We start from the raw sequence: 26,202 nt of genomic DNA, 5'->3' as shown, positions 1-26,202 counted from the left end.
TAACCCAAAATACATGGAAAAAACTGCTTCAAGCACACCCCATGGAAAATTATTAACACCAGCTCAGCTCTAACATAACATTTTTTGCTGTGTCAGGTTTAAAAGCTGAATCACAAACCTGGCATTTTAACAACAGTATCAGAGGAGGCACCTGCTGAAAGCACTGCAAAAAATATGTTGCTGTAAATTCAAGGTTTGAAACTAAAATCAGATTTATTATGGGGAAAAAAAACAACAACAAAAGGTAATAACTAAGCAAGTGAACAAGGATTTCCTAACAAGAGTTTGAAGGCACCCTGGAAGGGATTGGGATGGAGCTCCTTGTGCCTTGCAGAGTTTGGAGGAAGGGGAGAGCAGGAGGAAGAAGCTGGAGGCAAAACCATTCCTTCATCGTGCTGCCCTGCATCCACCACTGCCCAGGCTGGAAAACCTCTGCTCATTGCTGGGTTCAAGGGGTTCAGCCTGCACAGAGTTATTTCACCTGCCCTGGCACCCATTTCCCAGCTGTGCAAGGGGAATGGCACTTCTTGCCTGCCTAAGGAGAAACATAACAAGGAAAATGATGTCAAGGATCATGAGGTTTCGGGGTGCTTACAGTGATGAGAACTGTGAGGGCCAGAAAATAGGAGAAAATTGAGGTTTAGCCAAAAATCAGTATGGAAACCACTCCACGGTGTTTTGAAGTTCAGCTCAGCAGCAATATTGAATAAAATGGATGATACTAAACCAACTTCGTCCCTCCTTGTGGTGTCAGCAACCAAAATACCTGCACAGAGAGAGACCTGCCCCTGAGCAATGCTCCCTTTTTTGGGCTGAAACTCTGAAGAACCCCTCATTTGGCTCATTTCAGTAAAACCATGGCAGCCCAGTGCTCAGAGCTGCAGAGCTTTTGGCTTCCCAAGTGCCAGCCAGGGGGATGCACACAGAACCTCAGGAAAATTTGAGATGAGTCTGCTGTGTCCAGCTAAAATCCCTTCTCCTCTCCTTTCTCCTCAGTGAAGATGACACTCCAAGCACATGTTTAATATCCAAATGTGTCTTTCCAATGGCAAAAACCCCCACATTTAGAAATGCTTAACTGGCTGTGGGAAAGAATTCATGTTCAGGAGAGGATCCAAAAGGGTGGCCACAAACGTGCCCTGTGGATTTTGGGCAAGGCAGAAAGAAGAAGGGTCCAGGCTGTCTCCTTTTCTGTGCAGCTGCCCCGTGCTGTGCAAGGACTGAAAAATCTCTTCCCACTTACCACAGAAAGAAGTAGGAAAGTGTCAACAGTGCCAAAGCTCAGAGGATGACAAAGAAACCAACAAAACCAAAAGAAAAAAAATCAGTTGCTATTTTCCCGAACAATTCTAGGAACACAAATATGTGTTTTATAGATTTAAGTAATTTTTTTCTTAATGGAAACAAAAAATAAAAGAGAGCTGTAATACCAAAGTTATATAAGCTCCAACAAAAGCTGGTTATTAAGAGGAAAGCTTTAACCACCTAAGGACCAGAATTTGATGCCAAGAAGCCAAGTGGCAGGCAGCTGCCACATGCCAGCAGGAGGAATTCATGGATCCAGGAGGAACTTGCTCCATTGTTTAAGCAACTGATTTGCTGAGATATGGGCACTGGAAAAGCCAAAGGGCCTGAAACTTCCCTCCAGTGTGGTGGCTGCAGCCAGGCCCAGGCATCCCACCCACTCTCACTCGATTAACTACAGATGGCAGGGAAATGAGGGAGGAAAAACACAATATGCCACAGCTCTTTCCCACAGAGACTGAGCAATATCAGGGGATCACACTGTGTTATTTAAATCTGGGAGACTAAAAATACAGCTCTTTATTGCCCTGGAATGTGAAGCCCAAGAGCAGTTCCACAATCGGAGGTAACAAAGCTCAGGATGTCCCACAGTTCCTCCCCGTGCCCTGGATTTGGTGTGCATTATGTTACTGCAGACCTTTTCCCCTTAGTAAAACAAACAAACAAACAGGCAAGCACATGCTACTAATTTTATTTACATTACACATTATCGACCAAATCTATATTTGGGGTTCTTTCCAGACCACCAAGGCTCTTGTTGCAGGGACTTTGCGCTAAGCAGAGAAACAAAAGAACCCAGAAAAATCTTGTCATTTCAGATTAATGAAATAGATGCAGGTTAAGAATATGTTAATGAAGATCCAGAGGGGGAAAGACACATTCCCAACTCCAAAGGGGAATGTCTATTATCCATACATTAAAAAATACCAATGCAGGAGACTCAGATCATTATACGGTCACAGCAGATTTGGTCCTACCACTCAGCCTCTCCTCCAGCTGAGGAAACCTGGAGCTCTGCAGTGACATTTAAAGCTGACAGGGATCCCAGAAACAGCAGAGACATCTCCAGTCAGCAAAGGCTGCTCCAGGGCGAGCTCAAAGCCTCCCATTGACTTCCCAGGGGCTGGACCAACCTGTGCATCCTGCCCAGAGGCAGGCAGGACTTGCTGCCAGGAATGTAATCCCCCCTAGCTCTGCCCTGTCCAATTCAAACATCTCCAGCACTGCAGCTTCAATCACCTCCCCTGCAGGATTATTCACTCCCAGAGATGTTGCTGGTAGGAAAGTCTGGAATTTAGCTGAGGTTCCCTTGTCGGCATCGCTCCCTCCTATTCACAGCCATGCCTTGCTCTAAATAACGCCCCAGTCCCTGCTGGTGGCACAAAGATGTGCACAAAACATCTCCCCTCACTGCAACAAGGCTTCGTTTCCCCAAAATAAAAACACAGAATTGATTTTTATTTTTTTCCTCAGGGCTTCAGCCCAATTTGTTGAAGTCTTTTCTGGAATATTAGAGGTGTGCTCCCAGGGCAGTGCAGTGCCAGCCCCTGACCTTGCTGCTCCTGTGTCCCCTCCTCTTCACGTTCCTTTCAGCAGAAATCCAGTTTGGGGGATGTTTTTAGGAACAAATATCTATTTATTGCTGCCTAAATCCCTTCTCCTTCCTTTGTGACAGAGCCATAAGAAGGGAAAACAGGCAGAGGTTGGATTGCAAGGCAGAGGTTGGAACTGGTGACCCCAAGTTCCCTGGGGCAGCATTACAAGGATTCCACAATTTATAAAATTCAGGCATTCTGCATTCAGGATTCTGGCACAACTGACCAACACCATTACACAGGACACAAACCTCCTTACCTAAAGTCTGATTAATAAATATTAAAAGGCTGAGTTTGATCTTTCCAGAACAGCAGCAGACTTCATAAACAGGGTGATGTCAGATGGAGATTACTGGGGGGAAAAAAAACCAAACTGCAATGGAAGGAAGCAAAGCTAAACACAGGCTCAGACTCCTGAGATTACAGGTCAGCCCATTTGAATAAAAAATTGAGTATTAAAAAAGGGGTGGGCTGTATGTGTCTCCATGCATTTTGGGGGGAAGGAGGAAGGAGAAAGGGGAAAGCAATACTCGTTATTTGAGCAGGGCATGCCTTTTTTTCTTGGCAATCTCTGCCTTCTCTTTTCAGCAGACACATCCTTTGGGGCCTGAATTGTGAGTTAGACACATGTCCAGAGAGAAATGGGCCTCTGTTTTCTGTAGAACAACAGACTACTTATTTTTCAGTACAGACAACCCCTCCTATCTGGTATTTAACTTAGATGTAAACTAGTCCCAGCAGAGCTACCCCTCTTAATGGCTCGCACAACCCTGGAAAACAGATTTTTTTTTTTTCCCCTGCTCTTGGACTGGACTCATCACTGATGCACTAACTCAAAACGACAGTGAACCCAAGTCTATTCAGTTTTGTGGGCTGGTGTCGAGTGATGAGGCTTCTTGGCAGACTTCAGCTACTTGGGAAGGCAGAAGTGAATCAAAGCCTATTACACAGATAGAGCAAAAACATGAGAGAGATTCTGACATGCTCAACCCTTTCAGAATGTTTGATGTTCTGCTGTTCTCGGGTGACTCATGTGATTAATAAAGTAGATATATTTGTCATCTCCTTGGACAGAACTAGAAATGTACTTTGCTAGGAGCAAAAGCAAAGAGAGAAACACCACAGGTGAGTGGATACCACCCACAGCAGCAGGGATGTGCACTGCAGGAACTCCCTTTTTTATGGGAATTCCCAGGAGCAAGGACAGCAGGAGGTCTCAGGAGCATGGAACACAGTTTAGGTCTGAATCATGTTTGTTGTCTGTGAATATTTTATACTCCATCAGGTCTGACAGGAGAAAAACTTAGCTATGATACCATTACTGCTTTAATTAAGGAGTATATTTGTAAAGGTCTGAATAAACAGGTGAGGGAAATATTGACAAAGACTAAATGGAAGCTTTGGTTTCTCCAGGATCCCTTTAGAGTCACCAAGATATCCAGGGTAAAAGAGATGGGGCAGAGTCCTCTGGTCATGCCTCTCCCAAACTGTGTCCTAACAGATGTAAATTTAATTTCTTGTTCAAACACAGCCCTCACAGCCTCCCAGGGCTATGAAAGGCTTTAGTCTCCTCACCCTGGCAAGTTTTCTCTCTCATATCTAAATCAAGCCTATTCTGCTTTAAATTAAGTCAAACATCTTTTGTCTTAGCAATTGTTGTGAATAAGCTGTTCTTTTCTTCCTTGTAACAGCTGATGTAATAACAACTCACAATATATCCTTTTCTTTCCTTTTCCCTCCTTTTTGGTGATGCAATCAATATCCTTTTTTTTCCCTTTTTGGTGATGCAATCAATATCCTTTTTTTCTCCTTTTTGGTGATGCAATCAACATACTTTTCTCCCCCCTTTTTGGGGATGCAATCACTAACCTTTTTTTCCCTTTTTGGTGATGCAATCAATATCCTTTTTTTCTCTTTTTTGGTGATGCAATCACTAACCTTTTTTTCCCTTTTCCTCCTTTTTGGGGATGCAATCAAAGCTCACCCATCCTTATCAGCGAGGATTCTTGCCATTCTCCCTGGCCATTCCCCAGCTGGTCCCTGCCTTTCTCCAGACCCACTTCCCAAAGGCAGTTTTCCTGCTGCTGAGCTCTGTCCCATGCTGAGCAGAAGGACAGAGACTTCTTGTGTCCTGCTGGTTGAGCTGCTGCCTGCCCAGCCAAACACAACGTTTGCCTTCCCCTCACACTGCAGCTCTGCTGGCTTGGCTCCCTTCCCCTTCCACCACAGCTCCCAAATCCCTTCCAAAGGGCTGCAACCCAACCAGCTCCTGCTCTGGCATTTACACAGGTGGCTTCTCCTTCAGGAGTTTTACACATTGCACTTAGTCCACCTTCATATTTCTTCTATTTCTCCAGTTTAGCAATGTTGTAGATACATATTATAATACTGGCTTTTTGCAAATATTAAAATGGATTTTATATGTGTGATGCTAAAGTAACTTTGCTATGAAGATATAGTTTGTATTTCTGCTGTTAATTAAGCTGAGATATAGTAGTGAAATATGCTGATATAAGTGTGCATGTGCTAAAATGCCTTCTTGGATAGGATAACATCCAGTGAACACAGGATGAGGACACTGCTACAGATCTGCCAGCTCTCAGCACTCACTGTCTAGGCAGTGTAGACCAAGGCCCAAACTGGAAGTGACAACAAAACCACAGCCAAGAAACACACGTGCTCTAAAAAGGCAGACCAAGGAGGGGCCATGTAAAATAGCTCCTGGAAAACGTGAACTGGTTTATGGATATGCATAAGGGTCTATGAACAGGCTGATGTAATTAAAAGGTATTTAAAGAGTATCCCCAAAGGTGACAGTGTGGGCCCTAGTCTTTGCTTTACTCTCTTTGTCTCCTGCTGTCCTTTATTAAACTGTTCACATTTTCACAGGACAGTGAGCGTGTTTTTCACAGCCAGATCATGTTGAGCTTGCCTCCCATCCCTCCCACCCAGTGCCCTCCAGCACCGCTGCTCCCATTCCCAGTTTGCTCCCAGAAGAGCCAGACCAGCCCTGAGCCTTTCCAGATACTCAGAGGTTCTGTTTTCCCTCCAGTGCTGCCTTTACAGAGTTTTGCTCAGTCCCCGTGTCTGTCCCTGCCATCACAATTTACAGCAGCTCCAGACCCGTCACCGTGTCCCCCACAGGGCCTGGCAGGCTGCTCTGACAGGAAAGGAGGTTGGTGGCACAGCATTTGGCCCTGACAAAACCATTTTAGCTCGCTATTTATCTCCTTGTTATCTCCCAGCTGCTTGCAAATACTTTATCTGCTGTTAAGCAGATTGATGTCGAAATCCTCACACTCATTTTTTGCTTCCTTCCCAGTTTTTTAGGGTCTCTGACTCCTCAGCCTGACCCGGGCTGAGCAACTTCCTCAGAGCTTGAGGAACTGACAGGAGAAATCCTAAAACATCTCATTTATCCAAGCATTCCCTAACAGTTTTTTCTCATTCTAGACTGAGATTGCAGCCCTGATGTCTTTGCATTCCTGGTGTCTGCTGGGTTTTTCAGGGCAGGGTCAAAAGCAGTGCAAAAAAAGAGCAGTAAGGATTTCAGCCTTTGCTTTCCTCTCCAGAACATTTCCTGTGCCCCAGTCACAAGTCAGCATTTTCTGCTGGCTTTCTCTTCTCCTGCTCCCCTCATTATCGCTTGGAGCTCCAATCCCGTTCTGTGCCTCAGCTTTCCTGACTTTGTTGCTGTGTCTACCCTAAACTTTGCACTGATCTCTCTTTCAAATACCTTCCTCTCCTATCCAGGGCCTCTCTCTCTCTTTTATTCACACCCAGCATTCCCAAAGCAAAAGTATAATAATGTTCTCCAAAAGTAACTACAGAGTCCCTTTAATACTTTGTCTCTTCAGATTTGCTTCCCATGAGATATGAATTTTAGTCTAACAAATCACACTATTTTTATATCATCCCTATTTCCTAAAAAATTTGAACTCCATCATTCAAAATTGCTCATTAAAATACTTCCCAAAGTCACAATAGCAAATTTACGAGCACTTTGTCATTTTATAATTGAGAAAAGAGCATTTCAACCCCACACTGGGCAATTTCAAGAAACGCCACAAAATGCATTTCTTTTATGAAGGTGACAAGTTTTGAAATAATTACCACCTCCAAAAGCAAAGTGACAATGATTTCTTCCTGTCACCATCCCACTCCCCAGATCCACCAGGCTGGGCACTGGGAATGGCAGGAGGCTTCTGCAGGATTGGGAAGGACGTGGGCAGGAGGCAGTGGCTGAGGATTTGGCCTCAGGAATAAGGATTCATAAGGCACACCTAGATAGGTCCCACACTCCTTTAAATAAAGAAAGAAATAAAAATGCTTTAATCTTGGAATTTTGGTAAAAGAGGCATGTGGAAGAGCAGAGCCCCAGCTTTTATTCCCAGACCTGTTATGGGGGTTTTTTTGGGAGCTCATACAAGATTTAATTTGCACTCCTCTACAAAAGGAAAAAAATAATACATAACCCACAGCAAGAAGCCACAGTGAAAAAAATCAAAATTGTTTGTAAACAGTGCTGAGCATCCTTGATCAAAACTACTGTTAAAAAAATCTGGATACTTCTGGATACTATCAGCAGAAAAATAAAAACTGAGTGCTCAGTATTTCTTTTCGATGGAACATTGAGAAGATTTGCTTTTTTCTGATGCCTGCCAAGCTGCAATAAGAACCATATTTTCTGCATGAAATTTAACACCCAGAAGAAACTGTAAAGGACCAGAGGGTCTCCTGTCCCCCTACACTTATTACTGCTGTGAGCTCCATGAGCATATGGAAAGAACACTCTCTGGGTTGCCTGGAGATGATGTAAATACAGATAAGTGCATTCATCTGTTGAAAAATGAGTAAAAAGAAAAGAAAACCCCCAGATCTTATTAAATAAGTTATCACAAAAATATGAAAGTACATCTTTGCAGTGCATCAGTCCAGGCACATCATTTTTTACATGTTTTATATGTTTTGGGTTTATGTGCCTTTTCCTTTAGCTGCACTTCATGTTTCTCAACAACCTAATATTTCTGACACACAAAATTTATTTTCTTACTTCCCAATGGTACTTCCCACTCTGATCCAACACATATCAATGGCCTAAGCTACATATTATCAGCCTCGAGAACATCATTCCAGAAACAACACCAAAGGATGACAGGTGGCCAAAACCTGCTTTTTATCCTTTTTCTGCTTTCCATCACCCAGCTCTTCCCACTCCAGCTCGCCCTAATCCAGGCAAAGCGAGTGCAAATATTAAGTCTAATACAGAAATTGTGCTTGTTTCTCCATGAGCACTCCTCTTCCATCCCTGGATCCCTGAGAAAAAGCAGCTGCTGCAGCCCAGAGCAGGGGAAATCCAAACAGATTACACTCAAGTGCTGCTTTATGGGAGATTTAGGAGAGACCGCAGTAATCCCAAATCTGATCCCCTGCATGACACACGCCACAATTCCCTGTATCCAGTGGTTCTGCACACATCCCACTGCTGCTGTGAGCACATTGTTCCCAAGTCAGGCCTGGTTTAAAGGCTCCCAAGTGATGAAGAGCCTCCCACATCATCTGACCCTTTGTTTTCCACAAATAGCTCCTTTCACAAAGTGAAAAACTCGCAGAAGAAAATGAAGTTGGCTCCCTTGAGTTCAAGCTGGAGATTTAAGAGTTTGTCCCCGCTGAAAGGCACACTGAAATGGAGAACTCCAGGAGCAAAGCTGGGCAGCAGGAATGGGGCAGCAGAAGGTCCATGTGGGGAAAGGGCCTCTCCTGAAGCACCAACAGGCACAGAGCCTGTGCCAGACACCCAAAATAAATGATGTGTCTTCACAGCCAGCCAGCCTGATTCATTTCTGCTGACTGAAGTCAGGGTATTTAAAACAAACTCTGAACAAAAATACCTTTTCTGTTTACAAGGCTTTGCTCTCCTAATGGTTGTCTCTGAAGGTGGCATTTTCCAGCCAGCTCAGCCTCTGGATGCTGTGAGGGATCCTTTGGGAATGCACCTGGGTGCCTTCAGGACTTACAGTCGTGTCACTGTCACTCTCAGAGCCCCAACCCTTGGCACCCATCCTTGCACAGGGGCTGTGCCATGGATCCCAAGGAAGATAACTGCACAGGGAATGGCTTTGTACCCAATTCCAGGATTAGCCCTCAGCCTTCATTCTGGGCTGCTTTAGTGGAAAACTACACAGCAAGATTAAATCTGCAGCAAAACCAGGAGTAGTCCAGCCCAAGAGAAGGTAAGGAAAGACAAAAGCTGTTCTCATCCCAGAGAACATCCTGTCACCCCCTCTTCCCTGATCTCCCTGTCTGCCTTCATAAAGTTCAATCAAAAATTATATTTTGTTATAGCCCAGTCATAAAAGTTTGGATGAAACCAAAAGAAATCTCCACTGGGCTGTAGCCTGTTAATGATACCGAGCTCTCCCCTGGCTCCCTGCCAGAGAGTGAACAGTGCCAACATTTGCAGACTTCCAACAGGAAATTAAATAACTGCCCTGTTGGAAATATAAACCCATTTACAGTGGTCAGGCTTGCATTTTCCAAAACAACGATACAGTTTGTGCACGTAAAGCTCGAGGAAAATTTGTCAGAAGATTCAGCCAAGCGAACATGAAACAAAGCCTTGTGGAAAGGTGTTTTACACAGGTCTCCAAATTAGAGCTTTGTCAGGTGTATTTCCTGCCCTGAGGCTTCTGGAGGAACAATTCTGGGCCCTTCAGTGCACACACACACCCCCCATGGCTGAAGGTTAACAGAGCTCCTGCTTGTTTTATCATTTTCTATATTCTTTCATTTACATCTCAAGAATTGTTTTGGGGAGCATATATAAAGTGCTGCTGCAGGTCTGGGAGAGTCTGGGCTTGATTTTTAACCTGTTTGGTGACTTTTGGTCAAATCTCTGCTCCAGGCTATCCTTCCTCCTCTCACACAGAATCACGGAATCCTGGAATGGTTTGTGTTGGGAGGAACCTTAAAGCTCATGCTGTTTCCAGCCTGCCACCTTGCACTGTCCCAGGTGCTCCAGCCCCAGTGTCCAGCCTGGCCTTGGGCACTGCCAGGGATCCAGGGGCAGCCACAGCTGCTCTGGGCACCTGTGCCAGGGCCTGCCCACCCTCCCAGCCAAGAATTTATTCCTAATATCCAACCCAAACCTCCTGTCTTTCTGTTTGAAGCCATTTCCCCTTGCCCTGTCACTAAATGTCCCTGTAGAAAGTTCCTCTCCATCTCTCTTGAATGTGTGTTGAAGGGAGAGGCAAACTCCTGTTTTAGTCACTGGAGTTTCAGCACTGCCATCACCACCACTGAGATCTACGCTGTGGAAATTCCAGAGAAAGGAGTTTCCAGCTCCTTCCCAGCAGTTTGAACAGCCTGGACTGTGCCATAAACCTTGTCCAGGCCACAGGTACAACACACAATAAATATTATATTCTGGAAGCATTACTGATTAGCAAATTTGACTCTCATTTTCACTCCTCTTCATCATCCAACTGTTGAAACCTTTCCCTCTGCTACCTCCCCTTCACCTCCCTGCTGCTGACATTTAGTCAGAAATCACACAGACACACAATCCAGGAGCGAAAGAGGCAGATATTCAATATCTATATTTTCAATAACGGGAATGTTCAGCAGGAGGAGCAGCAGTAGAATTTCCACACTTAAAGGATTAGAAAACCATCCTTCACATTTTTGCCAATACTAAGATAGTGACGACTGCAGTGCTGTTCTCCAATTAATCCTTTGCACCCTGCATAAGTACAAACCAGCTGCACCTTTTCATTAATGAAACCTTCCCTGCATTCACTGTAAATAGTCTAAAGTTGCAGGTACAGAATGCCCCCCCACAGTGCTACCTTGTATTTTTGCACAGTGGGGCCTTTCATTCAAGGATCTGAACTTGCATTACACAGGTGGGTAAACATTATTATCCAGCTTCTGCTGGATTGTTGGAAGTCCATGGCAAACCTGCAGCAGAGTCATTCCCTGAAGGGCAGATTCCCCTGGAGCCAGCACTCAGCCCTCTGGGGTAAAGACAACTTGCAAAAGAAAGAGTTTGAGAGATCAACCCACTAAGTTCCTCCCACTAATCAAAGTCATATGGAAAGAATTGCTTGAAAAAATCCCATTTCCTTAAGAAACTCTTCTAAAATGGACGGAAGAGCCACAAGAAGAGATTATCTACGTTTGTATTTTCAAGCCTCACCTTGAGTTTTGTGTAAATGTACATAAAACTGAGAGTTGTGCATGTATTTAATGCCAGTGAATAGAAGGACATCTCTGCATCTGTTGGTTTTGCTCCTTCTCCTCCTGCCCTTCCACCACACAGGCTGGGTTGAGGCCCTTGGAAAACATGACCAGTGACAGCACTGCCCTGGCATGCAGTGAGTGATCTGCATCTTTCAGATTCCCGTCCTGCAGAAGCCATGGGGCTTGGGAGCAGGAAAACAGGCGAGGAAAAAGCAGCACATTGCAGGGGCAGAGCCCTAGCAGCAGGGGCAGAGCCCTGAAAAGCCTCGGCGAGCTCTCGGATGCCCCAGGACACCAGTGAGCAGCAGTCAGGTCTCACTTGCAAGCCTCAGTCCTGGAATGGAAAACAACTCCAAGTGTCACTCACTTAGGCGCTGCTCCAGGAAGGCACTCAGGCGGGATGCAGCACTGAGCACAGACCGGGCCCGTTTAAATCTGCTCACTGTTTACAGTCCCGGCCCAGGGGTAAGTGCTCTGCTGGACTGGGGCCTCGAGCAGTGATTGTTATTGAACACTTTCTTTAAATTATCCTGCCAGTTCCTGGTGCCTCAGCAAACCTCATCTCTTTCCCATCCGCTGCATCCCCTGTTGTTCCTTGAACAAACACAGATGTCCCCAGTTTGAGCACTGAGATTCTGCCACCACAGCCATCCAGGAATCAGCAGATATTACATGCACGGGGCACTTTCTAATTTCAAAGATTTCCTCGAGACAAGAATAAATTAGCAATTCACTGGCAACAGAAGAAAAAAGGCAAAGGGAGCTGATAGGAAAGGGGAAATCAACAAAACAACATCCTCCATCCCTTCACAGTACAAAAGCCCACCCCAGTATAAGAGACCTGTGTTGTTCCACAGGGGAGCAAAGATAGAAGTAAGTTTTCGATAGAAACCACAACACCACCTTCCACTCTAAAGTTATCACAGAAAACCAATCAACCAATTTCAATAAATCAATAACCTCTTAAACAAACAAACAAACAAAAATTAAATAGTCTCAACAAACTAATAAGTGAACAGGCCCAGAGGAGGTAACAGCTGGAGGTGTTTTCCCTCCCCACAGCCACTGCCTGCGGAAGATCAGCGGGAGGAGTTCTCACTTCTTGCTGTGGCTGATAAAACACCAGACCCTGCCACAGGATCTGCCTGCTGGGAAGCACCAGAGACATCTGCAGCAGTGTCCTTTTCCCCAGAACAGCCTCCCTCCAGTCTCTCCTTGCTGTCCTTGTCACAGCCCCCAGCCTCAGGGATGTCCCATGGATGAGGCATCACCGCAGCAGAGGGCCAGAGAAGCACCAGCAGCTCTTTGGCCTCCTCCCCGTCTCTGCGCCACAAAGACACCAACAGACAGCAGAGGAATGTTTCCAGGAATCAAAGGGAACAACTTCTTTCAAAGCAGAGCTGAAGAAACTGCTTAAACAGACCTCAGAATAGTCAGCAGGGGATCCCTTTGGAAAAACAAGACTCCCAAGGACCGTGAAGAAGAAAAACCACACTGAAGAGCAGAGATTAGAAAAGAGGAAAGAAACAGCATGAGGAGGAAGGGGTATCATGTGCTCTGCTAACTGCACCTCTTAATTAAAAGAACACAAGTGTGGCTCAGTGAAACAATGTGCCTGCACATCCCTGCTCCCATTTATAAAAGGGATATATTCCCGTTCTTCCAAATGCTGAAGGGTTTCCATTCATCTGGCTGCAGCATGTTACTGAACTGCATTACAGCAAGTTAATCTCTAGAAAGGCTGGGCTGTTATTCATCTATTGAAACATAAGTAAGATATTATTGGTTTGGAAGCTGTCAAGACATTCTCTGTGTGCTGCAACAGGAGTCAGAACCAGACATTATTCAGCCCCTACCCCAAGGCTTCCATTGGACACTGGAAAAATCAAAGACCAGAAATCCTTTGGGCTGTTGACATTATTTCCTAAACAAAATCATCACCAGTGTAGTTCCCCTTCACATAAAACTAATTTTATTTGAGATATAAAGCTTCTAATATAAACAAAGTTTCTGAAAGAAAAAACAGGTCAATCATTGCAGCTGCCATGGCAAATAATATTGCAGATTTTTCATTTGTTAATACTCCTACAGGGTCTGGGCATGTGAACATCTGTAATCCTGCTTCCCACTACCTTCTCCGCTGAAAATTAAAGTGGTACAGATGGATATTTTATTTTTAATAACCCTAGTGAGTAAAAAAATGGAAAATAAGAAGAAAGCATTAAAAACTACATTGTTATTGGTGTGCCTGTGTTGTATTAGCCCAGACATGTCTGTGCTTGGAAACAAATTGATTGCATCTCTTGGTAAATCAGCCCCTCTGTGGAGAATGCACCAATCTCTCCCCAGATTAAAGAAGCAGCATCTGCTTATAAACACAAACCAACTGAGGAGCTGGCACTGCTGCAGGACTTCATGGCTTGTGTTTCTCTGCTCTTCATCATGTGCATGTAAGGCTGAGCTACAGCACATCTCCAACACCACATCAGGGCTTCAGGTAAACCTCTAACTGCTCCATCTGCTCAAAAAATGCATTTAAAGTGAGTTTTTAAAAAAGAAAATGCATGCAAAGTATGTGATGGAGCATTTATCATGGACTCTGTAACAATTCATTACCAGCACTGGGTACAGGATGCATTTATTCTGAATTTACTTGAGTGTAAGGAGGAACAGGTTTGGTCAAAATATCCTCCTGTGGCTTTAAAGATGCAATTAAGCAAAGCACATTCCCCAAATGAAAGAGATGCTAGTAGAAAACATGGAAGCAGTTATTGGCTGACACAAGAATCCAGTGAAACCCAAACAACCCCCAGGACCTTGAACTGCCAGCAGGAATGATCCAGCAGAGCGGCTCAAAGGCACAGTCCCGAGTGGGCTCTGCTCCTCCCAAGGAATGGGAGTGAAAAAGCAGCTGCCCTGTGGGATGTGCCTTCCAGCCCCCAGCATTTCTGAGCCAGCCTTTTACCAAAGCCCAAAATTCAGGGCACAACGTTTCCCCTCCAAAGCTCCACCAGCTCGGTGCCACAGAGGGCAAATTTAACAAAAAAACCCCAAATATTCCACCCTAGCAAGCAGGCACTAGAAGTGAATTTAGAAATATTTAGTGCTTGTGCTCTCCAGAGGTGATCCTCCTGCATCTTCAGACATTCCAGCATCCAGAAATGAGCTGGAAAGCCCAGAAATAACTTGGATTAAAACAGGCCCAGGGCAGAAAGTGTTGGTGCAGGCCAGACGAGGGCTGCCAGACCCTCCCCTGCCAGGTGCACCCCTTTTCCAGCACATTTTCACCTGGGCTGGTGGCCAAAATAAACCACCCAAGTCCCAAATCCCAAACATCAAAGATGAATGAGCACAAAGTATCTGAAATGTTTCCTAGTTTGGCTCAAACTGGGGAATTCTGCACAACTCAGAACGGATCAAGCTCTGTGCAACAGGAAAGAGACACTTGAAGCTGCCTCCCCTTTCACTTCATCTGAGCAAATGTTTGATAAATTCAGGCAAAACGGAAAAATCCTGAAGATTATAAAATCCTTTCTCTACATATACAAAAACCACTCGTTTCATAACTCCATGCAGTGATGAGAAAAGTAATAAAAGCCAAAAAAGCCACATAAGAGACTGAAAGAGGAGTTGCTTCCCAGTCAAAATTTCAAAACACAGCATTAAACATTTCCTTTTTTATCTTTATATTCCTCCAAAATGTGAAAAGTTCTTGCTCACAGAACTATTGCTTTCCTTGAACTGCACAAGAAATTATTAAATATAAGTTCCAAGAACAAATACTGTCTCAAATTGCAACAGCTTTCACCAAGTACTGCAAATGTTTTCCTGACACACAAATGGAGTTAAAATTTGGAAATTATTTCAAGTCCCACGTTCAGCCTGAGAAATATTCCTCACAGAAACAGTGTATTTTCATTAGGATTTAACTGAATTCTATATTATTTATTAGTAGCCAAATGAGATGTCTTTTGTGCACATTTTTGGAGGAAAAATTGGGACATTATCGTTAGGGTTGCTAGAGAGCATGAGAACATATATGGAACAAAAAGTGCAACCATTTGCATTTGGCTGCTCATTTGAACCCCATGAATATTTTTGGATAATATTTTGTTTGGAGAAACCCAATCCCCCCCTGAGCAGCGTTTTTCCTGTCTGCAAAGCCCTGGTTTGTCCTTCCCTGGGCCAGCGCTGGAAGTGACACTCATCTTTCAGCCCTGCAACGAGCCAGCCCCACATCACAGCCAGATCAAAACCATCCCTGCTCCCCTGGCATTCGGAGCAGGAAGCAAAGGGAGCGCTGCATCCTGCTTCAGACTAAATCCCAAGGATTCGAGTTTCACACCTTCTGCAGAGGGCATTGCCCAGCTCTGGGAAGGGGCAAAGCACAGCCCCAGGACAAAAAACCATCCCAGTGGTACCAGTGTCCATTTGGATACCAGAGATGCTGGGAACACTCAGGAGTTGTAGCAGTACAAAACATTTCTCCCATTTCTTTAAGCACCCCGTGTACTTTGGGTCCAACAAAGTCCCCGAGAGGAACTGCACTTCTCTGTTTTGCAGGATAAAATATTCCAGGACACTCGACATTTGATGTGTGTCTGGAAACAAAGCAGCAAAAGCCTTTTCTAGAGGGAAAAAAAAGGGGATTTCAGTCTAAAAATAAGGAAACGATGTAAAAATAAATTTTCAGTGTACTTTGTTTGTGCACTGGTGACAAGTACCATCATTAGCAGGACTGAGTTCATTCTTTGGAGTTCTTTTAAAGCAGTAATATCCCACACCAGGGGTGGGCACATCGTGACTTTCACGTGGAAAGTCTGTCTTCCTTTACACAGGAAATGTTTCAGCTGGCTGAAAGCAACTGCCCACTGAAGTTACTAAAAGATTCATTACATGCATCCTCTGAAGGATTCTGGCAGAAAATCTGCCAGGCTCTGCTGCTCAGATTGACTGTGTTAATCAGCACTGCTGAGTGACTGAGCCATAACCATGGTCTTTAGGATCTTGTAGGATCTTTAAGACAGCAAAGCAAGTAGAGATCAAAAACTATTTCCCTGCTGCACCTCAGTCACCTTCAGTGTAATCCCCCACATCTCTGGTGTCAGTAATTCCCAGTAAGAACAGAGCAACAAACAGCAGGATAAAATCAAGCCTTGATACCTGATGAAATGAAAGCTAAATTAGCACAATAATCCTTCAAGAACATAAGTGCCTTCTCAAGGAGCCTGACACCAGCTTATACAGGAAGGGCAGAAAAAAGCCTATAAAATTCACTTCAGTGGGATAAGGCAACAAAAGCTGAAGAAAGTTGAGCCTCCTATAACCACACATCCATCCCTTGCAACATTTCAAATGATTTTACAGTTCTCCTGACAGATCTGTACATAGACACCTCTCAGCAAATTACATGGAATATACACACACCTAATCCCTCCTTGCACTGCTGAGACAGAATTCTTGCCCTCGGGCCTCGTCAGTTATTACAATTAGTCCAGGTGAAGTTACCCTTGATAATCTCAGGAGATAATAACTGGCAGCAGGAATGGGATAACAGAACATCCGACAATTACAGGGTTTGGGTAGGGGATTTCTGTAGAGCTGACAACAAAATAAACAACACCTGATGTACAGACCTGTGCAGCAGCCTGAACTCTGATTTCCCCAAAGCAGAGGCAGTGCCAGCATTGCTGTCCCTGCTGTGACCCTGCTGGATGGGCTGTGGTGCCTGGGGTCACAGCTTCACTCATTTACTGACAGAGAAAACTCCAGTCAAGACTTTGCTGCTGCATTCTGTCAAAACTTTCTGAAAAAGGGGATTGCTCTTAGAGCTAACCATGGATTTTTAAAGTTGGATGTACCAGAGGTACTCCACAATAAACATGAGACCAAAAACTTCAGCCTGTGCTTCAGAGCTCCAAGCCCAGAGCCTTCAGAATGCCCTTGGATGAGAGAACTGAACAGGACTGAGTCTTCTCTCTTGGATGAGGGAACCAAACACAACCCACAGACTCAACAGAGCAACCTTACATGTTCAGATTCCCAAAAATCCTTGTAAAGCTGCCCTGCTTACAGCAGTCACTTCCACCATGAGATACTGGTACCAAAGGCCTCATGGCAAGGAAAAGCTGCCATTTGCAGGTGGTCTCTCCTTCTTTATTGCATGAATTCCCTGCAAATTCACTGTCCCTGCTATCGACACCGAGATCACCTTTCTCTTTCCCCCAGCTCCAACTCTCAACTTCTGAAGTTTTCAAGACAGATCAAAGAAGCTCCCCAGAACCATTAGGACCTACAGAAATGTTGACAGCAGAGCCACAAGTGTGATCAGTGCCAAATGTGGCTCCCCAGTGAAACCAGTTCAGGAAGGAAGGAACGGCCCAGTTCACTCAGTGCCCAGCCTGATTTGTCTCACCCTGAAAAGCTCAACCAACCAAATATTGATCTTGACATTCCCTGGAGGTTTTCAGCCTGAAATGAGAGGGGCTGGTCACACAGCTCCTCCTATCAGGACCACATTTGCTGCTGGGAAAAGTAAGAGACAACAGATTTGAAGAGAAAATTGTCTAAATTCTGCACATAAAATACTCTCAAGTTTGTGAACATTTTACTGCTGATTAGGGATCAGAAATACTCACTAGGATTTTTAAAAAGATCAATCACAAACAGAAAATGCAAGAACGTAAATCACATCCTACAAATAGGCTCTCAAAAGGAAAAGGGCAAATCAGATATCATCTCTCCCTATAGAACACAAGAAAATCAGGTCAGTATTTTCTTTTAATCCCTGATGAAATATAATTTTGCTAATATGATTCTCCTACAGTGAGAGGATGCCTTTACAGCTTCTTCCCTTGTCTGGGCCTCTTTTTGGAGAATTTGTGTAGCAGAGGGGAGTGAAAAGAGCAAAAACCCTTTAAGGGTTTTGACCAGGGTGTCCCAAGGCCTTCCTAAAGCTCTTTGCTGTACTAAGAATGCAGTTTATACACAGGTAAAATGCTACTGTTCTTGATCTATCGAAGAACACATTTTTGTTTTCAACACAGAGCAACAAATCCTGCACAGAAAAGATAATGACAATATCCAGCTTATGGGAATGACCCAAAACTTGGGAGAAAAGGGGTTTGGAGTTCCAATGGTGCTCCACTGCTGCATCCACTAGAATGCATTCTGTTATCCCACAGCAGGTTTCAATTATTCATCTCTTAATCAACTTCAGATTGACTTATTTAAAAGGATGCAATTTTAACAATAAATCTCATGGACAGTGTTAATTAAAAGCTAAATCTTGCCCTGAGCTGGACGCCCAAAGTCTATGAGAATGTTCACAGCCCATTTATTTACTCCAGCATTGTGTCAGTTATTGAATTACAGTAAATTAAAAACACAGTGACAGAGCAATAGCTGAAATAAGCGAGCCTTGTTGCATCTCACTTACAAAGGTTGCCAGACTTGGGCTCTGTCAGGCTGCCAAGAAAAGTGAATGTAAAAGTCAGGGGCCCTCAGTTCAGAAACATCCATTCATGGTGAGCATGAAGCCTTGCAGCCTCAGAGATGCCAGCAGGCAGAAGCAAAGGTCCACCTCGAGCTCTTCCCTGGCCTCCTGAAAGCATTTAATGATATAAATCCATCTTCCTGACAATCAGCTGGGAATTAAATGACCTCTTGTCACTGTAGGTGAAACTCACTGAAAGCAGAGCTCAACGTGGTGCTCTCTCCACTCAGCACGTTCTGGAGAAAAAGAGATGTCTCCATCGTGCTACAGATTTTCATTAAATTCACAGAGAGATAATGTGTTTTGTAAAGAAAAATCCAAACATATGGAATGAATAATTAACATACACAAAAAAGAATTTGAAATGAAAACGGGCAGAATGCTTGTTACTTATACAGCACATCAAGCACTTCAGAGTAAACAAAACAATTAAAAAGACACTTCCTTTCATTGGAAGCCAAGTTCATTTTGGAGAAGAGATGCTCACCCATGATAACTGACCCCTTACAGGAAAAACTGGGAGAGGCAAGAGCTGCTGAAAATACAATGCACACTGCACAGGGCTCAGATATGCCTTTACTCCCCAGGTGAGATATTCCCTGTACAACAAGGATGAAAATGAGGAGCAAGGGTGGCAGAGGCTTTGCAAAGAGGACCTCACTTGAAGGAAACCAGGTCTAGTCTTAGTCCTAGCACTATTTGATTTTTTTATTGTCTGCCCAAGCTTGTGTCTTCTAGAGTCCTCTGTGTGCTCACAGTCACACTCATCTTTGAGGACAGAATGCCTGAAGCTGAATTCAGAGAGAGAACAAACCCCCTCTACACCTTAAATGTTCCACAGGAGTGGATGTCAACATGATAAGAGCTAAAGGCCCTCAGGAATTTTGAAATGAAGGCCACCCAGATCCCAATCCCTCCTTGTCCAGCAGAGGTTCCTGCCCTGCAGGAGCAGCCATGGTTTTGAAATGAAGGCCACCCAGATCCCAATCCCTCCTTGTCCAGCACACGTTCCTGCTCCATGTTCTATATGGATCACAGCATGGACAGCCTCAGGCAGCTCATTACATTTACACCCTCCATCCTTTAAAGCTCAGCTTAGCATCTTCAGGGAGGATTGGGCCACCAGAAGACAGCCTCAGGCAGCTCATTACATTTACACCCTCCATCCTTTAAAGCTCAGCTCAGCATCTTGAGCAGCTCTGCAGAGGAGTGTTCACACTGTGGCTGTGGAAGTGCACGTCCTTCCAGAGCCAGCCTCAAGTTCCCAGGGTAGGAAAAGCATCCCCTGCTCCACTCCCAGTCTCTGGAGGGAATGTGTGAGGAGGTTACAAAGCGTTTTTCCCTGGCTTATCTCTGATCTCTCCATTTCCCATGGCCTGCTGCTGCTCCAGCTCCCAGCTCCACCATTCCAGCTCCTTCCTGGATCTGCCTGGAGCAGATGTTCAGGGCTGTGCTGCAGACAGACAGAGCATCTGGGAACAGGACAGGGGGACAGCCCTGGGAGGGAAGGAGCAGAAGGTCACAGGAAGCCCTTGTGCCATATCAGTTTCAGCACATGACCTGAGCAGCTTGAAAAAAAGCTTTTAATAAAATGCAGGCTTCCCCCAGAGCCTGCACAAACTTTTCTCAAGAACTCACCCAGTTATGAAACTTTCCCAGTGCATATTGGGATGGCAAAGTCCTAACTTAAAGCTAGTCCCAAATATCTGAGAGTGAGTGAAAGCACATCTCTGCACAGCCCAGAGCATCAGCAGGGCTTATGGAAATCATGGGACGTCTGCACAAAGTTCCCAGCACTTCTGCTCCTGCTCCTGGGGACAGCGGCTGCCTGCACATACAGAGACTTGCCTTATTTGTTATTTTTTTTAGCTTTCCCTGACACAAGAAGCAGACAGATTTTCTTCGCCTTCAATATTCCCAGGGCACGATAAATACACCCAGGATTCCTGTCTCCAATGTGACATCATGGAATCACAGAATCCTGAGCTGGAAGGGACCCCAAAGGATCATGGAGTCCAGCTGTGCCCTGCACAGACACCCCAACAAGCCCACCCTGTCCCTGAGAGTGTTGTCCAAATGCTCCTGGAGCTCTGGCAGCCTTGGGGCTGTGCCCATTCCCTGGGGAGCCTGTGGAGTGCCTAAATACCCTCTGGGGGAAGAACCTTTTCCTGACACCCAGCCTAAACCTCCCCTGAGTCAGCCTCAGCCACTTCCCAGAGTCACTGGTAACAAGAGCAAAGAGATCAGAGGATCTCAGCAGGGTTAAGCCAGGCCTGGCCAGCACCCCCAAACTGGCATGTTCCAGCCAGCAGGGACACAGCAGCACCATGATCCAGGACATGTCCTGCAGGACCGTTCTGTGCTGTCCTTTACCCTCTCTGATCAACCAGACCCCACAGAGCTCTCCAGAGGGGTTTGTTAGGATATCAAGCCCAAACGCCCCACGGAACTCAGTGAAGCAGCACAGCAGCCTCCACCCGAGCTGTCTCCTGCTGCTGCCCTGGGTGGGAGCTGCAGGGAGTGATTTGTTGGGAGCCAGCAGAGAAAGGGCAGCTCTGCACACACAGCCCTGGCCCCACAGCCCACTGATCCCCGTCAGGCCCTGCTCCGTGGCACTGCTGTGCCTTCTGCTCCCCTTGGTGACCACTCTGCACCATTTGTTCAGGAATCCTACCTGACAACCATCCTCCAAACCTGTGTCCATCCCACCAACACAATCCATGGGATTCTTTCCACGAGCACTTCCTTTCATCTACTGCCCTGCAGATTTACTTGGAAACAGTGGCACTGCAGAGTCTCCACTTCAGGAGGAGATCCTGGAAAGCAATCTTCCTCACGCCGGGATGCTGGCATGGAAGCAGGCTGAGGTTATTGCTTTCCTCACTAAAGGGTTCCTTTCTCAAGCTACTTCTTTTCCCCAAGCTGCCTGACTTTGGCAGAGCACCATTTTCAATATTGCACTGCATCAGAGTCCAAATATAGGCAAGTTCTTTTATTTTACATTATATTCCCTGGTGGACTTCAAAGAATTTTAGTATTAAATAATAGTAATATTTAGAGCTTTATCATCACATCACACACTAGTGATATGTATTTAAGTTGAAATTATTCAGTTTTTCCACCTTGGCAAACTTCATAGTGTAGCCCCCCCAGCTATCCTGTCGTTCCAGCCCAATTAAATGACATTAAACATGTCCAAGCCTCTCACATGCCACACTCCTGGCACGGACAGCAGTGACTCTGCTTGTAAATAGACAGGAAAAAAAAACAAACCAAAACACAAAAAAACCCCAAACCACAAAAACTGTAACTTCCTCTGCAGCACCTGACCAAATGAAACTTTACACCAAATGTAGAATTTCAGGAATTTTAAAGCACTTCATTATAAAGGATGTGAAACTGCAATCACCACCCCCACAGAAGCATCCTTCAGCTAACACCAGTATTTTGTTGTCATTTACAAAGAATCATTGACAACTCCTCTCATTTATTCATTTCACTGCTGTTCCATTTATAAATGTGCAGATTCGTTGACTTTCAATATGTCCTTGATTACAATGAAAAAGAAACAAGAAAATCCCTGCAAAGTCACTTCATTATTCAACAGTTTGGGGCTGGGGCAAACCCAGAATTTCTTTGAGCTCAGCTTTAGGGAGCTGATTTCAAGACACAGCACGGGGTTTGCTGATTTTTAGAAGCAGGAACCTGGATCACAGAGAGCATCTCAGCAGCAAAATAACTGCATTTGCTACTGGTTTAAGTCGCTGGATCCGGAGGAGAGTGCCAAAAAGCAGGCTGGGATGGGTGTCACAGCTGCACCTCTGCCCGAGTGAGCTCTCCAGCTGTGCCAGGAGGGATTTCCCCTGGCAGAGCAGTGCCCATCACAGGGATACCCGCCCAGGGTGAGAGCACACCCACAAAACATCTCAGACAAGCAATTCCCGACAGCTGCTTCTGGAGAGACAGCATTTCACACAGCAACACCGAGCTTGCGCTTGAGGATGGCTGAGGGGTTTTGTTTTTCAGGGTCTAGGGAAGGAAAGGTTTACACTTTTTCTTTTGTCTGAGCTAACTTTCTACGTGTTTCTGGCTTGCAAGAAGATCGCTGTGTGCAAAGCAGCTGCATTTAGTTAGAGATTTTTAAAAGAGTTTTCAGCTCCGAGGTGCTCTTTGGAGTCCCAGCAGACTGCTGGATTTCTACATCTGTTTCTAAAGAGCAGGATCCAGTGTCACACCTCAGGGAAACTCTTTTTTCCCCCTCTCTTTGCCCGCTTAAATCCATACACAAGCTTTCAAATACTCCCCTGCCTAACTCTCATTTGCAACACTTTAAATCCCTGCGAGGACGTAATTAACACAGCAGTTTCAGTAGAAGTTAATTATGGAAACAAAGAAACGATGTGCTGAAGATAATTTGCTGCTACTTCAAGCCACTTTTGTCAAGAAATAGAAGGCTACAACCTCAAACAGTGACATCTACCCTCATCCTCTTAGAGGCTTAAGGCAACAAAAGCATTTTGTTTGTTTTTCAACTCATTCCTGGATAGCGGCAGAAGCAGCAGCCTGTGACGCAGGGATGAAACAATTAACCACAGGGACTAATCAAGAGCTGTGGAACTTTATCTCACAACTTTCAAGGAAATCAGCAGCACCCCTACAATCTAAAACGCAGCCTGGAGATCTGTGGGTTTACTCCAAGCTTTTAAAACGTTTTTCTATTACTCACACTTCTTTCATTGTGACTCCTCACAAAGTTCCATGGTCTGCAAGAACAATAATCGAGCTGAACTGGGAATATCCAGAGCCACATGCTGCAGAAAATATCCAAGCTGGAGAGGTGCTGCCCCTTAAATTGACATTAACTTTGTGCTTTTCTTTGGAACGCTGGGGCCAGCCCGTGAGCACCCTAAAGGCAGCGAATGGACCAAGCTTTTGGGGTTGTTTGGCTCCCTACAAGGAAAGGTCACGGACAAAAAGGCAGCAGCAGGAGACAGTGGTCCACATTCTCTTTCTGAACACGTCAGGGTTAAAGGCTAGGGACTGAAGATTCCATCTGGGCTGGGTTTCTGATAGAGCAAATTCTATTTACCAAACCACCACAGTCACCTTAAAGAAACCTGTAAAACTTTTTAGAACAGGCTTCTTCTTTGGTTTGTTTTTTTTTTTAATTGGTGTTGGATGTTCAGGTTGCCTTATTCTTCCACAAAACCTAGTATGTGGTTGAACATGTGATAGATGTCTATCTATAAAAATAAATAAATCACTTGATCTGCCCATGAATCCACGCTGTAGGCATTTGCCAATATTATTCAAAATACAGGAAATACTTCACAGTGGAAAGTGACTGTACATAATCACAGACCACAGTCCAGGCTGGAAGGGAGCTGGAAGGATCACCTGGTCCAGCCTTTTGTGGGAAAGGGAGCCTGGCTGAGATTACCCAGCCTCATCTTGGAAACCTCCAGCCACGAGGCTTCCACCACATCCCTGGGCTGGTAATTCCAGTGAATTGTTGTTCTCACTATAAAAAAAATGCTTTGTTATACTGAGCTGAAACCCCTCTTGGTGTAACTTGTACTACATGACCTGTACTGTAATGACTACATTAATATATAATGACATGACTAATAATGACAATATTAATATATTCACATAAAGGTGGATTCATACTCTGATAGGCACTTCCCAGCAGAATGCACAGGAAATAAGGAATGGTAAGTTTCAGACCCAATGTGATCAGTTGCTTTATGTTAATGGGGCTTTATTTTTCCCTTCCAGGCTCTTTGAAACATGCAAAAAAAAAAAAAAAAAGGCAAAACCAAAACAAACCATCTTGTATTGCCCTAAAGCTTTGAAACTATCTGCAAAACCAGGGGGGAAATAGCCTTTTTTGCCCCTTTAAAAAATACAGCTATTTGTTAAGCATAGACAGCACTCCCTGGAGACACCAGAAAACAATTTTTGAAAATTTTCCCATTGAGATGTCATGAAGAATTCCGACCCCGAGCTAGAACTCATCCAGCCATTGAATGTGCTCCACGAGACTCCAGGGACGTGGGGGAGTCATTCCAGCAGATCCACTGCCTCACACACAGCCGGGAACAGGGAACAGCATCCTCAGGGACAGCGGCACAAACCCAGGCTCGGGGACACCACAAGAGTTTTATCTGGTAGCTACAGGCACGTTTTGAAAGGCAGTTATCCCACAGTATCGACAATTTGGGTTCAATTTTGGCTTTTTCCATCAGCTTTTTCTCTTCAGCGTGCACTTTTCTCACTTCTTTAAATATTAAGTACAGGCATATTATCAAGCAGCTCTCGTCAGGGGTGGGTTGTGATTGAAGTACCCAGCACAAGCCGCTTTGGAGGAGCCGGAGCTCACGTACATCCAACTCCCTGAAATTCTCATGCAGGCGGCCAAACACTGCTCACTTTTTACTGACTTGGCCTGAAGAAATCAGTCTTTTTCCAATTCCAGCTATCCCAGCTCCAAGGTCCCTTTATGCCTGGGCTACGCTGTGTTTTACACATAACCCCCTCACAAAAAGGCTGGAGTCAGAGCCCTGATAGCGCGCAAGGATCGCGGGACAGATACCACTCGCTAAAAGCAAAACGGAGACGCTTTCTTTTGGTTGCAAACAAACAAACAGATAAATAAATAAACGTTTTTGAGGGATACAAGGGGGGAGGGATGGCGAAAGCCGCACTGAGAGCCGGATCCGAGGGCCAAGTCCCCAGCGCGACTCGGGGCACACCTCGGGCACCATCAATCACGGACCGCAAAGCGGGACCGCCTGGCAGTGCTTACGCTGGGAAGCCCCAACACTTGGAAAGAGCTTTTTTACCAAGCAATTCAACACACACCGGGTATAAAACCCCCAGCTGGCTAACGGGAGGCGGCGCGGGGGCAGCCGGGCTCCCCTGGGTGCCGGCCCGGCTGCCCCGTTCCCGGCCGGGACCGCCGTGTCCCCCTTACCTTGCGTGGCGTCCCCGGGCTCGGCGCGGCTCCCCGCTCGCAGCAGCAGCAGCAGCGGGAGCAGCAGCGGGAGGCTCCCGTCCGCGCCGCCCGGCTGCTGCATTCCTGAGCCGGCGCTGCTCCCGCATCCACCGCGGGGCCGCCGCTCNGCTGCCCGGCGCCGCAGCGCCCCCGCGCGGCCGCCCGCGCCGCCCGCCGCCGCCATTTTGTCCCCGCGCCCTCAGGAGCCCTCAGAGCTCTGAGGGCGGCGGTGCGGGGATGCCGCGTTCCCTTCCCCAGGGACAGTCCCTGCGGGATGCCGCGTTCCCTTCCCCAGGGACACTCCCTGCGGGGTGCCGCGTTCCCTTCCCAGGCTCGGTCCCTGCGGGATTGTCGCGTTCCCTTCCCCAGGCTCGGTCCCTGCGGGATGGTCGCGCTAGCCGGGGTAACGCTTTCCACAGAATCGCCTGCGGGATTCTCGAGTCCAGCCTGTGAGCACAGTCACAGAATGGAGTTGGAAGGGAGCGCTGCGGTGATGTGGTCCAGCCTGCCTTCTCCAGCACCCCGGAGCACTTGGCATGGCATTGTGTCCAGAGGGTTCTGGGATGTCT

The 26,202-nt window shown here is 45.7% G+C and overlaps 1 protein-coding gene across 1 annotated transcript in view; it reads right to left on the bottom strand.

The window, feature by feature from the left end:
- Nucleotides 1–25,763, bottom strand: part of ROR1 (receptor tyrosine kinase like orphan receptor 1) — a 143,383-nt gene extending 117,620 nt beyond the window's left edge. The window contains exon 1 of the mRNA XM_039711685.1: nucleotides 25,613–25,763. Within this exon, the coding sequence (XP_039567619.1) occupies nucleotides 25,613–25,715 (103 nt within the window). The 5' untranslated portion in view covers nucleotides 25,716–25,763. The remainder of the gene's footprint in view (nucleotides 1–25,612) is intronic.
- Between the last annotated feature and the right edge of the window lie 439 nt (nucleotides 25,764–26,202).

This window comes from Passer montanus, unplaced genomic scaffold (assembly GCF_014805655.1).
Source record: "Passer montanus isolate IOZ18808 unplaced genomic scaffold, ASM1480565v1 scaffold25, whole genome shotgun sequence".
Lineage (NCBI taxonomy): Eukaryota > Metazoa > Chordata > Aves > Passeriformes > Passeridae > Passer > Passer montanus.
This window is presented reverse-complemented; position numbering and strand designations above follow the sequence as displayed.